The sequence below is a fragment of the Magallana gigas genome, chromosome 5 (genome assembly GCF_963853765.1).
Source record: "Magallana gigas chromosome 5, xbMagGiga1.1, whole genome shotgun sequence".
Lineage (NCBI taxonomy): Eukaryota > Metazoa > Mollusca > Bivalvia > Ostreida > Ostreidae > Magallana > Magallana gigas.
This window is the reverse complement of record NC_088857.1, coordinates 37,958,572-37,975,151: the sequence shown is the minus strand read 5'-3', so window position 1 is coordinate 37,975,151 and position 16,580 is coordinate 37,958,572. Positions and strand designations below refer to the sequence as shown.

The 16,580-nt window shown below is 32.8% G+C and overlaps 1 protein-coding gene across 2 annotated transcripts in view; it reads right to left on the bottom strand.

Annotated features, from left to right (window-relative positions):
- Positions 1-16,580, bottom strand: part of LOC105320775 (dyslexia-associated protein KIAA0319-like protein) — a 35,432-nt gene that overhangs the window by 4,405 nt on the left and 14,447 nt on the right. Inside the window, exons 3-25 of one of the 2 annotated variants that reach the window (XM_034466900.2) lie at positions 12,551-12,859; positions 12,005-12,139; positions 11,537-11,728; positions 10,839-11,059; positions 10,275-10,320; positions 9,716-9,751; positions 8,919-9,017; positions 8,570-8,670; positions 8,271-8,358; positions 7,698-7,787; positions 7,126-7,258; positions 6,574-6,638; positions 6,026-6,186; positions 5,720-5,843; positions 5,015-5,147; positions 4,304-4,455; positions 3,844-3,995; positions 3,460-3,598; positions 2,961-3,129; positions 1,642-1,790; positions 1,115-1,237; positions 677-773; positions 257-354 (exon numbers count right to left, since the gene is read on the bottom strand). In XM_034466900.2, coding sequence (XP_034322791.2) covers positions 257-354; positions 677-773; positions 1,115-1,237; positions 1,642-1,790; positions 2,961-3,129; positions 3,460-3,598; positions 3,844-3,995; positions 4,304-4,455; positions 5,015-5,147; positions 5,720-5,843; positions 6,026-6,186; positions 6,574-6,638; positions 7,126-7,258; positions 7,698-7,787; positions 8,271-8,358; positions 8,570-8,670; positions 8,919-9,017; positions 9,716-9,751; positions 10,275-10,320; positions 10,839-11,059; positions 11,537-11,728; positions 12,005-12,139; positions 12,551-12,859 — 3,012 coding nt within the window. The remainder of the gene's footprint in view (positions 1-256; positions 355-676; positions 774-1,114; positions 1,238-1,641; positions 1,791-2,960; positions 3,130-3,459; positions 3,599-3,843; positions 3,996-4,303; positions 4,456-5,014; positions 5,148-5,719; positions 5,844-6,025; positions 6,187-6,573; positions 6,639-7,125; positions 7,259-7,697; positions 7,788-8,270; positions 8,359-8,569; positions 8,671-8,918; positions 9,018-9,715; positions 9,752-10,274; positions 10,321-10,838; positions 11,060-11,536; positions 11,729-12,004; positions 12,140-12,550; positions 12,860-16,580) is intronic. The other variant, XM_034466908.2, reaches the window with a different exon arrangement.

Sequence of the window (16,580 nt, the reverse complement as noted above, 5' to 3'; positions counted from 1 at the left end):
TCTACATTACATTATCTATACAGCACAAACCCTATAGGGTCACACTATCATGCATTTATGCTCCAGATAAGATCATCTGTCAGAGGACATGTATTAAAAGTTATACAAATGTACCAATATTTTTCAATATCTTTAATTATTCTTCGTGCCAATGAATTATGTTAAAGATAGTTATTTTAGTAGAAAGCATAGTATACTGCAGGAAGTTAAACTCCATCAGAGATACTTGAAAAAAAAATTATTCATATCAATGTACCTTTTGGCAGCAGTTTGATTTCGTCTTTAGCATCATCTACCTCCTGCAGTAGAGAATATCTATGTCTCTTTTTTGTCTTCCATTTATAGCATTTGCATCTATCAAACAAAAAATAAAATGCATTTTTATTTATCAAATATGTATGCAGGTTAATGTTATAATAATTCATCATTATTACCGGTATTACAATGAACAGTAAAATAATGTTTTAGATGAAAACTGTTGTTCAAACAATTCAAAAATTGTTAGATTGGTTTTCTCATACGGTCCACTTTCAAAGGCACTGTACGTGTATCGTTCAAAAACTTATAGTCACTGTCATTACCATTTAACCTTTCACATTTGTCAAGCACAGGTCATGATAAAACACATTGTATGGATTGTACCTGGGGTTTTTTAATGAATTTATTTGAGTCTTACCTCCGTTTTTTGATCCAGCAGATAGCTCCCCATACTATAGCTGCCAGGGCCACAACCAGTAGAAAAAGTACAATGATGAAGTACAAAACACTCCAATCTGCAATTATAGCACAACGATAAGCAGGGTCAACACTTACTCCATACAAATTTGTTGTCAAATATCACAGATATTGAATGGATTTTTTTCCTCTTTTTTCTTTCAGTTTGGTCTGTCAAAATTCTACATTTTGTTGTGTTGTAGTTTTTTGTTTGCCAATTTTAATTCGTAACATTTCTAAATTCGGTGTTCTCTGTTCATGACACAACCACGGTGAAAGTTTTACATGTAATAATAATTAAATTATTGTTCATTATTTTTGTTCTGAATATGAATTGATTAAATTTAATTACACACCCAAAAACACAAAACAATGACATGAACAAAATCAATGTACATACCACAATTGCTCTCCCCATTCATGACATTGAATAAAAAGAAGTTTTGCATCCAGAAGGCATCACACACACAACGTTTTGACTTGTTATCACAGAAGCCATGCCCAGAACAATTGTTTTGGCAAACTGAAAATTCAAAGTATCGAAGATTAACATGGAAAATAAAACATTGTAATGAAGTGTCTTTACAACTAACCATTTAATTCTTTAACATCCTTAATGTCAACCAGCAATGTACATGTATTTCAATCATCCAGGTAAGATTTTTTTTCAGTGTTGCTTTAAAATGCAACATACAGTTGAACCGCGATATCTCAAACACCGATATCTTTAATACAATAGATATGTCGAAGTGATTTGTAGGTTCCAACCACTTATAGTTAAAGTAATTTACCCTTGACATCTCGAATACTTGGATATCTCGAAGTTTTTAACAAGTCTCTAGTTCGAGATAATGAATTATAACGAATAAATAATTTCTTAAGCTTTGCAAACAGGGATAGGTTATAGCTAATTATTCCAGGTCTCACCTATCGTATCCAGAGAGAGGACTTTATAATTGAGTATATGGTAGTTAGAGGACTCCAGCTGCTCCTTTAATAGTTTGCTCGTCTCCGGACCAGGTCTTATGTTCCGAGACTCTTTCCTTATGTCAGTCATATAGAAAGTGATATGCAACCTACATCGAAAATATATACAAGTAAAAATTACAATCATTGTTTGGAGAATCTACTAAAAATGTCTTTTACATAGATTGACTGTTGTAATGATAAATTAACACAATTTTACATGCAACTTTCTGTATGATGATAAACTTGATCAGAAAATATTTTGGAACCAATCCAAATTATTTATGTCTTACAAGTATTTATCTTCAAGCCAGAAAAACTGGAATAAAAATCAATAGTATCTAAAGCTGCAAAAAGAGATCTAGGTGAACCATCAAGGACTAGTGAAGTGTCATCTGCATATTGTGATATTTTGTGTTCTTTATTATTTATACAAATACCCTCTATGTCCTTGCTTTGCTTAATGCAACTTCCTGTTTAAATCTTGCCAGAGTGGATATTCCATATTTTGAAGAATTAGAGAGATTACATTGTATTTCTAATTTGAACTTAAAGAAAATGAAACAATTAAAACAAGTGTTTACTGTATAAAGAAAAAGGGGACAGATAGGCCAATAAAACATTGTATTTTCACTGATGTTGTTATATCTGATGAACAACTGACAGGATAGGAAGAGGGATGGTGAATATTTAACTGATATCTCTTTTCAACAAAGAATTGATTGGTGTTTATCTCTACATTGACGTGGGTTGTAATAGAGCCTCTTACAGAGTTGGAAGACTTCTGAAGGGTCTGTACGTGTATCTCTGCATTGTTTGGGGTGGGTCTGTTCTTACAGACAGTTGGGAGACTTGTGAAGGATTTGGATCTCTGTATTGTGTGTGTGTGTGTGTTTGGGGGGAGGGGGTGGGTGGTGGGTCTGTTCTTACAGAGAGCTCGGTGACTTGTGAAGGATTTGGATCTCTGTATTTTGTGCGTGGGGGTGGGGGTGGTTCTGTTCTTACAGACAGTTGGGAGACTTGTGAAGGATTTGGATCTCTGTATTGTGTGTGTGTGTGTGTGTGTGTTTGGGGGGGGGGGGGTAGGGGGGGGGGGGTCTGTTCTTACAGAGAGCTAGGAGACTTGTGAAGGGTCTGTACATGTATCTCTGTATTGTTTGTGTGTGGGTGGGGCCAGGGTGTGGTTCTGTTCTTACAGACAGTTGGGAGACTTGTGAAGGATTTGGATTTCTGTATTGTGTGTGTGTGTGTGTTTGGGGGGAGGGGGGGGGTCTTCTTACAGAGAGCTAGGAGACTTGTGAAGGGTCTGTATCTCTGCACTGACGTCCCCGTTCTGTGATTTGGGTAACATTGAGGACAGCTGGCTCCTCAGGTTCTCCTTGTCCTCCACTGTGAACTCCTCTAAGTTTGTGTCCAGAGTCAACTCTAGCAAGTCCTTCTTATGAGGATCTAAAAAAGGTAGACAAAATGTTGACATGCACATCAAGACACAATGCTTATGTAAATCAAGACAAAAATTAGTATCTATATAAATGAAATCTCACTCATTTTATAATTGATAACTGATCTAAATTGCTTTTTTTGTTCCCTAGCTTTGTTTATGTGAATGGTTCTGTAGTGACAAGACAAAGTTTTGATTACCAGTATATTTGCAATAATAATGAAAAAAAATCTGAGAAGTCAGGTCACCCAGTATGAACATGTATGCTGCACCATAAATACATGGTGGGGATTATTTCCTATTCCTTTATCCCATCTGTACAGACAGCCAGTACGTACCTTCTTTGACATGTAGGTTGGCTGTATCTGAGCTGGACAGTCCTTCTGCATCAAACACAGTCAGCTTAAAGATGTACTTCCCTGCTACCAAATTAATCAGCTGTAACACAGCTCCATGATCAGAGCCATTCAACACATCCTGTCAATCAAACACATCATAAACAACATGTATCCTCAGTCTTAATCAAGCAAACTCATCATCCTTTTCAATTTTCAATTTCGTGTTCCTGATGAAAAAAACTCAAAAGTTCATTAAAAAAAAAACTTTAAGATTTGAAATTACATATCAGTTTTCAATGGCTGATTCAAATGAAACTGATAAAAAGTATAGAGCAACTGGTTAAGAATCAACAATGAATGCAACCAAAGTGGTAAAACTCTTACCCCAGCAGCCAGGCTTTTGTCATCCCTCTCCCAGCTGTAACGGACTATCTTTTTGTCATCCATGGACTTGGATCCGTCAATTTCCACCAGGATAACAGGAAGGGTGACAATTCTATCCCCACCGGCATTGCTGACCGGGGCCTTGTTTGGTACTGATTATTAAACGCAAGAGATTATAATAGTCCTAAGCTATCAGAAATGAAGCAGGATTTGATTATTTTTTATAATCTTAAGGAATTTAATCATCCAACATTTTATCATATAACAATTTTTCTCCCCAATGATTTTAGGATTAAAGAGTTTTCAGCTATCTAAATTAACAATTTTCAGTCTCTTTTTCAAGATAATTTCTTATCCCTGCATTATTATAATTATCATATAACTTATTATTCAGGACTTTTGGTAAATTTGCTGAAATACTTGTATTCTTTCACACATTCTTTCATAACAAACAACTTACATTCTTTCACAACAATGGTGAGATCTTGAGAAGACTTCAGTTTTTCCTGGTCAGCCACAGTTAGGGTGAATTTGTACTTGCCCGGAGTTATGTCCCCTACTGCTGTTGCCAATGCAGTATCACTGTTTAGAATCTTCAGGGTGGGAGTACCACTATAACAAAATATAATTATCAAATTTTTGAAAATATAACTTTTCATAAAAAATTGCATTTTTTTGCCTATTAAGTATCTGACTTATATACTTCTTATCCAATATGTTATCTATCATCAAGTAATTTTCAGCTGAACTGAAAAATATTTCAAGGTATAGTGAACCACCGAAAGGGGGTATTGGGCACCTCAATAATGTGCCGTACTTTCTATTGAAATAAACAATAAAATGAAGCACAAGTTTAAAAAAATTTTCTTTCCAAATATGTTTACCTAAGAGCGCAGTGCATTAGGTAAAACTACGAATCTGAAAGGCATGAGTTCTAATACCGCTGGTTTTTTTCTAATTTTTAACTTTTCCAAAACATTTTTTTTTGGTCAAATAATGTAAAATTTGAAAATTTTAAACCTGTGAAAGTATTTTGATTATAAATTACTTTTACTTACATTAATATTGATAGGTGTCCCATACCACCCTAACATATGTATACATTAATTTACAAGTTAATTCAGTGACTTGATACATAGGCTGAATGGCCATCAAGCTGAAGCACCCTTACCCAGTCTGTACCCAAGAGTAGCTGTCAATCTTCTTGTCGTCTGTGGAGTTTCTGCCATCCAGAACGAGGCCCTTCAGGGGTATAATCTTGGTCAGCTGACCGGCAGTGACCGCCACAGGAGGGGTGTTCACATCTACAACAAGACAAATCCCAACAACTTGAGGAGGCTGTGTGGTCAATAAAATAACCATCAGATCTACGTAAATTTTTAAATATATGATTTTTTATGGTACATGTATAAAATTAAAAATTTTGTTATGAAATATTCCACATAAACAGTGACAAAATACTGAACCTTGGGGTGAAATGAATGGTGTACGTTTTTGAAGATTATATGAAATAAAATCAATTTTCAATGTATATGCTATATGACAGCTAGTGGAATTTTTAAACTTTGGATTTTAAGAGCAATCAATGTACCATCATAAAGTCAGGAACGTCTTCGGAATATTGTGTAAAATGTTAGTATATACTTTTAAAAATCCACCCTTTGTGAAATTATGCACAAATTCCCCCATCATCCTCTAATTAAAATATCTTAATGAGAATTGACCCAAAGAAATATAATTTAGATTCTCAATTCTGGTGAGACAGCTTTTGTAATAATAATAATAAATATTATTTTGTTTCTATAATATGGCAATGCAAATGCTTCATCAATTTACATTTATTCTCATAATCTTAAGCACAGGAATATTCACATACCTGGCTTAACGAAAAGATGGACAGTGGCTGTTGACACCTGGTCTGCTGTGTCTGTCACTTTCAATGTAAAGGTGTAGTCCCCTACCTGTAGCTTAGACAGGTGTAAATATGGAGAAGTGGTCCCCTGAAATTTAACAGCAAAAAATTGAGAATATTTGTTATGTCTAGTTAGCTATCTTCTCCTAATCAAGCTCTGAGAGTTATGCATTTACTGAACTCAAAATAAGACACTATAAATTTGAGAATAATATTTTCTGTTCTTATTTATATAATGTTAATTATAATTAACGAAATGAATGAGAATACCGTCATGTCAGCAGTTAGTTTGTCTTCAGCTGATTTAATCCACTCATAACTTTTGATCCCTTTGTCGTCAGTGCTGGAATTCCCGTACAAAATGACGGAGTCTTGCGGAAGATGGATCACAACATCTGATCCTGCATCCGCCTTCGGAGGATAGTCTGTTTCTGTATACACATAAGATTTATAAAAATCTTGATAAAAAACTTCATATTTCAGCATCAAATTAACATATGATTCTTTATACAGAACAATATTAAAGATTATTTTAATCACTGTTTTGATCTATCCTTTACTCAACTCGTTATGCGACTGGCATTAGAATGTTTATCCATTTAATAATCAAATACTTTGACCAATTAATTTTGTTGCTGCCTTAAAAGAAAACAGCTACATTATTACAAATAACTGCTTTGGATACATAAACATCAGTAATTAAACATTTGCTTCTCTAGTTGAAAGCAGCTAACACATATAAATAACAAATTAGAACCAAATCAAAAACTTGAGAGAAAAAATTGCATTCATGACATGGCAGAAAAACTTGGACCAACCTTTTATCACAGTAACATTGGCAACAGTTGAATTAGTAGCACCATCTGAATCAGTCACTGTCAATCTAGATATAAAAAACAGTCTGTGTTTACTTTCTATAAACATGATGCTCTCTTAATACACATTTCCCGAAGAAAAAAAATTCACCTTTCACCTAAAAATTGATTGACTTAAAATAATTTCATAGTTTTTACCATCAGTTATATTCTGCAATAAGTTTATCATTACAACTCTTTAATTTTTCAGTATAACTCTACAATCAGTTTTTCATCAACTCTATAATCCGTTTTTTTTTTTTCAGTTCAACTCTAAAAGCCTATACAGTGATCAGTCTATCAGTATTTATGGGCTGCACTCACTTGAATTGATTGACTTTTTTTTTTTACCATCAGTTATATTCTGCAATAAGTTTATCAGTACAACTCTTTTTAATTTTTCAGTATAACTCTACAATCAGTTTTTCAACAACTCTATAATCTGGTTTTTTTTTCAGTTCAACTCTAAAAGCCTATACAGTGATCAGTATATCAGTATTTATGGGCTGCACTCACTTGAAGACGTAGTACCCGGGGACCAGGTCTTTGAGGGTCAGCATGTTGCGGTCGTCCTGCAGGGTGTGGTCCTGTAGCGGTCCACTCATCTCCTCCCACAGGTACTTTACAATCTTGTCATCATCTGAGCTGTCTATTCATGTACAACCACAAGTCATACTTAGTGAAAATATTCAGTTCTTCTGAATGTTACGCCTTAATTTTATTCAAATGACTACTGTAAACCAACTTTTGTTCATTACCGCTATACTTTGTAATTTACTAGAAGTATTGTTTCGCAACCAAGTCTTCATTTATTGTCTTGAATTAAATCACATGAAAAGATTTGTTCTCTCCATAAAACATTTGTGACAAGAAGACAAGCCTTGCAAAATCATCTTTCACACAATAAAAGGCAATATCCAATGTCTTTTCACAATTATTCCAATTTCTCATAATATTATTTGCTCTTGCTGCTGTACAATATATGAAACAATTTTTACAAATAAAAGGGCACACAGACGAACCAAAAATATCAGGCCTTAATCTTTGGAGCTACAAAAGGATAACATTTACAGGCAGAGGTTACATACCTGAGCCATCCAATATGGCAGAGTTTGGGAGTTTGACCACTTGTTCCTTGGGATTTATCACAGCCACTGGGGGACTGTTCTGTCTAGCAGCTGCAAAACATTATACAGCATCCTTTACATGTAATAGTTGTAAACAAAGATTTGTATAAAATTTCAGAAGGTCAGACTTAATGCTTGGTGTTCTCTCTTTCTTAATGAGCCAAAGTCATTTAAAACAATTACCAAGTGTACTGTGGAATCAATTTTATTTGTGAGGGTCAATGTTTGTTGGTAGTAATAATATTTCTGGTTTGTGGGGATGTAAAATTGGTAATAATTTCGGCATTGTTTTAATAAATATCAAACAAATGCTTGTATATACGTTCATGGGTATGTAAATTTGTAGTCAAGGGCTACTTAATAAGCCACGATCATTGGTCCCTCACCTACAATGCTGTTACAATAATAAATATACTCTTTGACTACAACTAAAACAACCCAAATTCTATAATTAACTTGTGTTGCTGAATATTAATGAAGGCTGAAAACTAATTTTGGTCATATCTCCATTCACATATCTATAAGTTGTCTTACGTGGTAATACTGTGACATTCACATATGCCTCCCCAACACGGTTTACACCTGTGACCTCAATTTTAAAGGTGTAAAGACCTGCTATCAACTGTTGACAAAAAAAAAAAAGAGACAGAAAGTAATTATTTGTACTGCTTTTTTATAGGAAATAAACTTGTATCTTAAAATTTTATTCCTATTTGGACAAGGAAAAAGAAAAGAACTTAATAAGTAGATAAATTAAGTTAAAGATAAATGATTCAGTATATCAATATCCTTTAATTACAAATAGAGGATAAGATAAAGACAATATTTCTTACATTTGAAATGGTTAGTTTGTCTGTATTTTTTCCCACCATCTTGCCAATCTCAGCACCTTCAGGGGAGGTAATAAGGGACCATTCATACTGAAATTTCTCTCCTATGAATAAAAATTAATTCATTCATTGGTTCATTTGGAAATCATTTAACTTGTTCCACTTTAAAATTGAAATATACACAATTAATCCTGAGAAATTCAATCGAAACTGTATTATGATTTCTTTATTATTGGAAATGAAAGAAAGTGTTTAGAACACCTGTACATCTAATAACTTTTTTCGAATAACTTTTTTCCTTTAAATCAGACTTTAATGATTTGTTGATAATGAACAAAATTTGCAGACAAACCTGGGTTTTCTTTCTCCAAAACAAAGCAAGTCAAGACAGTTTCATCTTTAGGTAGCTGTAGTTCTACAGTATTCCCAGCTGATACTGATAACTTAGTTACTGCAAAAGTAACACAAAACTCAAAATATATTTTTTAAGCAGATAGATTAATAAATTAATTCCATATGACATTTAAACAGATACATGTACATGATATTATTCTAAAGATGACTTTGCAATATGTATACCCAAAACTCAAACTAATAGGCATGTATTTTGATATGCTTTAGAATTACATGTACTAAAATCAGTGAATAAATTTTTGAAGGTATCATTTCTTTCAAGTAAAAATGGAAGAATGAATTTGATATAAAAACACCAGCATGCAAATATCACATTTAATTGTTCTTAAAAATCAGCACAATGACATGCACTTTCCATAACCCTTACACATGGATTTTTTGTATCAGCATGAATCCATGTCTCCCATCACAAAAAAGGGAACATTAAACCAGGGACCCATTTAATATCATGCATGGTCCCTTTTCCTACCAAAAAAACAGCACAGATATCTAAACAATATTTCAGGTATATGGACAAAATTTACTTAAAAAACAAAAATACCTGTCATGTGTTCATATAGATTAAAGATTTTTCAATTTAATTAAAATTTATTTCAAAATGAAAGAAAAGTAGTCTAGCTTTCTCAAAAGTAAAATTTTTGTGCACAAAGATGAGTCCCCTAGAGAAGAGATTTGTGTGCTAGCACCACCAGTCCCCCTTCTTTGCCGTTTTAAGAAAAAAATTACGTTTCTCACTTGTCTTGACTACTCCAGCCCGTTTACTTCGATGGCCTGGTGTTTAAACAAGTCATGCTTTTAATCATTTTAGAAAATGAAAAACAAGATTTTTTGTTGAACTCACTTTCATGTAAAATGCGAACAACTGCAAATTTTGACAGGGTTTTAGAAGACAAAATAAACTGCAGAATAATTGGGAATAAAGAGGTAGATTTTTTAGTGTATAAAATTCACATGATTTCTTTAGGTAAAAGCAGGATAGTAAGAACAGCAGAGACATAATGATTAATGTATCAAGTAGATAAGCTTTTGTACCGTTAAACGGCGTTTTGTAAAATAGCATTGTAGGAAAGGATCTACATTATAGGAAAGATGATAGGGGGTGGATACTATAGGTATGGTATACCACAATCCCCCATTTCAATAAAGGAATATATTTACAACTACATGTATGTTTTACCAGAAAAATATTTAAAAGGAAGTAAAGCAGCTACTGGTTTAAATCAAAATGTGTTTTTCTGCATAATAAGGATCATCCAAAATACATGGCTGATACGAATATTTGATTCACCATTACCTTTTGGGGTTGTCTGAATGACCTCTGGAGTTGTTGTCTTTGGGACCTGTTGATTACATAAAGGAAAAAGTAAATTTGAAATGTTAAATTAAAAAACCCAACAAACAGAATTTAGTTATAAATGTATTTTAATCCTTCTCATTGATTTTTAACTCGTCTGTTAATGTCTTCAAATGAGTTGAATATAAAATTGTCTTCAAAATATACTAGTAGTGGAACAGGCATCCACCCAAGTTGTACTAACTAGCTATTGACTAGCATATTTTACACAATACTGTTAACGTTATCATACTTGGCATGCATGATATTTAGAAGAAATTGATTTTTGATTAGTCTTGCATTTCAATTGTAGATGTTCTAGATTTAGCATACACTGCTTTCTGCCAAAAATGCATATCATAATACAGTCAAATGTACACTACCAGTAATACACTTACAGTATTTCTAACTAAAACATTTTAAAAATCTCATCAGATTAATACTAATGAAGTAATCATCACACATGTACATTCAAGAACCATGTTTACAATGTACATATACATGTACTGTTGCATGTGTACTCACCGGGGTGGTACTGGCATTGAGAATACACTGGTTATCTGTCCCCATGACATACCCCTCCACACACACACAGATTCCCGACCGCTTCAGTGAGTTCTTAGGGAGGTAACACTCCTGATGCTCCCCGCAGGAATCCAGTCCATACTCACACACCACGACGGAGCTATCCACCGCGGCCTTGGTGGTAGGCGGTAAGGGTGTGGTGGTGGTGTTATTGTTTTTACCTGAAACAGATGACAATACACCAATGTTGATTAAATTCAATTCATTTGCCTAAAACATGTTAGAACATACCGGTAAATCTAAATCCCTTAACAGGAATTATAGTTCAACAGTATAGTATATATCAAGTTTTTAGCTATATAGGTCAAATAAATAAAGGTGTCATAATACATGTAGTACATGTGATGTAAGTAAATTCCAAAAAGATTCATATGCAGCAAAACTTGGAAAAGGCAAAATAGATCTGAATTCCCCATTTGCATGATTATATTCTTTAATACATGCAAAACCTCCTAATAGATGTCTGATTTTGTAGGCTATTTAACAATTTTAATCTTTATTGTGCCATTTTAATGAAATCTTTCCAAAAAGTGTGTACAAGATTTCTTAATTTAGTTTGGAGTAAATAGAGGAAAGAAAATTTTAATGAAATGTCACATCTGATTTTAAAGGTAATTTAAGTGATAGTTTTCCGTTACCTAAACTGTCCGAGGCAACACAGGTGTTGGTACCATCGCGGTGGTAGCCTGCTTTACAGCGACAGGTGCCCACTCGGCTGTGGGTGTGGGGAGGGAGGTAACACTCCTCATTCTGATGACAGGTGTTGTCCAGGGGGTACTCACACTCACCAGTACTTGACACAGGGTCAGCTAGGGCAGGATCAGTCAGGGCTGCAATACAGAAAGGAGAGAAATCTTAACTTTTATCAATAGACTTCATGGTGGCTAAATATTTGTGTGGATCTCCCTCACCCCTCAACAAATTAACGAATAAATCCATGAGCGTCTGAAAAATTGACAATCCATGAAAATTGCCCCCTCCCCAACAAACTAATTTTAATTCCACAATAGTATAGTCAATCTACTCACAAATCTTCACAATCATACGTTTATTCTCCATATGATCAAATTCATAATTTATAAAACTCACATGCAATAGGCCCTTACCCACACAGTCGCCGAGTTGGTCCTGGATGTAGCCTGACTTACACACACAGCGAGGAGCCCCACCCTCAGAGCTGTACCTACACACCTCCCCTTCCTTACAGCCATTGTTATTCAACAAGTCACATTGTTGATACACTGTTGAGTTTTAAAAAAAAATCATCAATAAATTTTTATGTATTTTTTTTTTTTTACTTTGTAATTAATCAATCATTAGGGTTATTTCAATATGAGTAAAATAAAAACAAGGCAAAACCAAAAGTAAAAGTATACATTAACAAATTTCACCCACTGGTTATTTGATACCAATAGACAATACCAGTAGATCAAATTATGTTAGGAATATAATACATGTATGTCAAACCTTCAACTTATGGGCAGCATTATTTGAACGAAATTCATGCTTACTTTTTCTTAATTGTAACTTTTAATAGAACAATGTTTTTTAAAAATAACGTTTCAGTTACCGGTACTTATAATAACATTTTGATTGTCTCATATGTAAAATTTACATTATCAATTTGTCTTATTACTTCCTGTACGACATACCCACATCCCTGACGTTGATGTAGTAGGTATCATTATATTTTGCGCTGTTCTTGGTTATGGCATCACACCCTCCTAGGTAAGTCAGATTGCATTTGATGAGGTAGCAAGTATTTTTGTGAAAAAAGGCAGAGTCACATACAGAAGAATCTTGACAACACGATACGATACACAGCCACTGATTGGTCGAATCCTTGTCCTTTGTGTACACCCCTGCGGAGGCCCCGCCTTTGGGGATGGAGTTTTTGTGGATGCGTTTCTGAAGGACCTCTGGTTGGACTTCCCTACCACAAATCTCTTCACTGACAGATCCTGGAATCAAACCATGTATGATTAATATGCTTGAGGACAATTCAAAAAGATTGTATACAGGAAAAAAAACTTAATCTAAGTTTCTGAAAAGCAGCACACTTGTTCATCTAAAAACCAAAGAAAATGATTTTCTCACATTTGTTAAAATGTGAGGTAAAATTTTATTTGAAAAAAAAAACCGATCAATTTAGGATGCTAGCTGTCAACTTTGCTTTCTAAAATTCATAAACTTTTTAAAATAATTAAAACAAAAATTCCTAGCAACCACATTTTAAAACTCTGAATTTGGGCATTGAATTTTCATGTTCTAATGTTTTATTCATTGAGATACAAAGTTTGAAAAAAAAAACCACATAGGTAAAAATAAAACGATTAAAACACATGACATTTTTCCCTCCATGATTTCATGCAATGATGTGCTGTCATAAAAAAAGATGAAAGGAAAAGATAAGAAAAAAATTCGAAAATAGTTGACAGTGCTAATTAACTGTACATGTTGGTTACAGCTTGCCAATGAGTACATTCACTTTTCACTTCCATACATTTGTGATCATACAACAAAATTAAAACATATGATAAAAACATAATTTATTTTTGGTGCTGGCACTATAAAACAGATCATATCCCGTTTACTTTTTAACATATTAAAAATAAAAGATGCATTTTTGCTGGCATCATCAGGGATCAGTTAAGATATCTTATGTATGGATTGAGTTTCAGAAATAATTTGAATATCAATGCACTCAAGTAATAAAAAGTATTTTGTTTGCAATGATCGATCAAGACTGGTCTTTAAATGATATAACAATGCAGTCAGTATGGTAATACTAGACATCATTCAGCATTGATTGACTAGAACTCCATCTGTTGTGTAATTGGTTTTCCAGAGATAAAAAATTTGACGGAAAATTTATGTGGGAGGTCTTCATTGTTACTTATTTTGTTTACATGCTGTCTTCAAAATACATTGACTATCCATCATTGCCATGAATATTATGTTTTCACTACTATTATGCATATCCATATAAAAGTCAATTTCAAATACCTAAAAAATAAAAATGTTTTAGTCAAACTTCGGTCCCTGCTATATTTATAACCACATTGAACAGTGACCAAACTTAACTGCCATTACATATTAAATCTGACCTTGGAGTTAAATAACCTTTGCTCCACTGATGGTGACCTTGACCTTAAAAACCACCGAGTATGAATTTTAGTTTTTGTTCTTAATATGGAAGGTTTCGAACTGGTAATAAAAATTGTCATCAATTGCATGCTTGGTTATAATTTGAGTGTTTGCAGCATAAGTTACACTATGTGTATTGCTAATAGCTATTAGGCTCCAACTCCCTTTCCCCTTCTCCTTTCAACATTTCTGCTTTCATGTAGAAATTATTGACATACAGAAAAGACAAGATCAATAGCCATTTCATGCACTGCTGTTCCAGTCAATGCTAAGTTCTTTAAAAGCCTTTTAAATCTTCATGGACCTGTGACTGGTCAATTTCATAAATCAGGGTCAGACAGAGGTTTGGTAGTAGCAGATGGCAGCTATCAACACCTTTTCACTCATCCTAGTGGGGGATATCGACAAATCTGGGCTGACAAGCTGAACGCTCCATTGCTAGGCCTTGTTATCATCAGACTTGTTATAAGCTCTTTGTGCTAGGCTTCTGATTACCAAAGAAGTCCCTTAGTTTTCAATAATAGCTAAGAGCAAACTAATTCAATTAATATAGAAAAGTAACGCATATTGGATATCTAAAACTCAAATCTTCAGCTAATTTATATTAAACACTTTTAAAATAGAATAAAACAATGCATTTAATTTTTTTTAAAGGTGGCATGGGACACTGAGATATCAATGTGGACGAAAGAATGTCATATTCAAAGTTTATTTGCTTTTTTAAAATTTTCGAATTGCAAAATTAAAATTTTTTTTATTAGATAAACTAATCTAATGCAATACATGTATTTTGAAATTCTAATCTATTAAGTAAAAATTGACTTTTCAAATTTTAAACACCCCTGTTGATTTCAAGCTCAAGACTTGCAGACTAGACAAAGATACTGTGAAAGAAAATGATATAATTACAAAAAAAGTAAATTTACAAAACACATATGGAGATATCCCAATACGTTTATACATCTCTTTGAAAGAAATCGTCTAGCTGTGTTCAAATACCCATGACCCATGACTTCCTATCTTGAAAACTGTAGCAGGAGTTATCCGTACAATGAGGGTACCCTATATGCAATATTTTGCCAAAAAATGACTAAGTTCAAAAGCTGGTATTTTTTCGATAAATTATCAGAAATCAAAATCCTAGCAATATGCACACCTCTGATATATGTACAATTGATCTGCAAAAGAACAACTTCCTATCTTGAAAACTGTAGGAGGAGTTATCCGTACAATGAAGGTACCCTTTTGGCAGCCGCCCGCCCGCCCACCCGCCCGCCATTTTTACCATTTTAATAACCGGATTTTTCCGTTGGAAAACCCGGTTAAAAATTGTATGATAACCATATGTTCATTTATTAATCAATACAATAATATAAAATTAAATATTGCATCCTATCATATTTACAACAAATATCATACAATACAATAAAATACCATAATATACAATGATGAGATAAGATATTGTAACGTATGATATGACATTGTATTGTGTTATATGTTATTGTATTTGATCACATAATACAATATCATAATATATAAAACAATATAGTAATTATATTACAATATCATATTACATAATACATCATAACATTGAAACCAATGATATTATATTGTATAATATAGTACGATATTGTATGATACTGTATCATTTTTGAAACATAATATGATATTGTATCATATGATACAATATAACTTTATACAACATTGTATCATATCAAATGATACAATATTATGTGATAAAGTAAAATATATAATACAACATTATATTATACATATAGTATCATATGATACAATAATATATTTTACAATATCATACAATACATTTCATGTGATATGATAATATATCATATTAAAAACCAATATCATATTATACAATATCGTATGATACGATATTATATAATATTACAGTATCATATAATACAATTTCATGTGATATAATTCTATATTACAGAAACTTATATCATATTAAACTTTTATTTATCGTATGACACAATATTATAGAATATACAATATTGTATCATATGATACAATATTATATTTTGCAATATCTTATGTAATAGTATCATGTGATAAAACAATAAATTAAATAATACAATATAATATTATACAATATTATATCATAATGTACAATACTATACATAACGATATCATGTTACAATATCATAAAATATCAAAAACATTGATACAATATCATATCGTATCATATAACTTTTTATAATATTACATATGATATTATATTGTATCATATTAAACAAAATTTTTTTATACCATACAATACTATATCATAGGATATAGTTATATCATTTATCAACAAACACATCTATCTATCGAGCAGGTTTGAGTGAGGTAGGAGATTTCTTTAGCATCCTTGATAATGGAGATCAGGCTCTGCATCTGAAGCAACCTCTGCGTTTCATTTATAATATAGTTAAGTCAACTATGCAAGCTATCATCTATAAAACATGTGACCTGTTCCAAAAAAACTAAACCTCATCCAGCATCCCAAACCTATGGCTCAGATTCAGCATTCAAGCC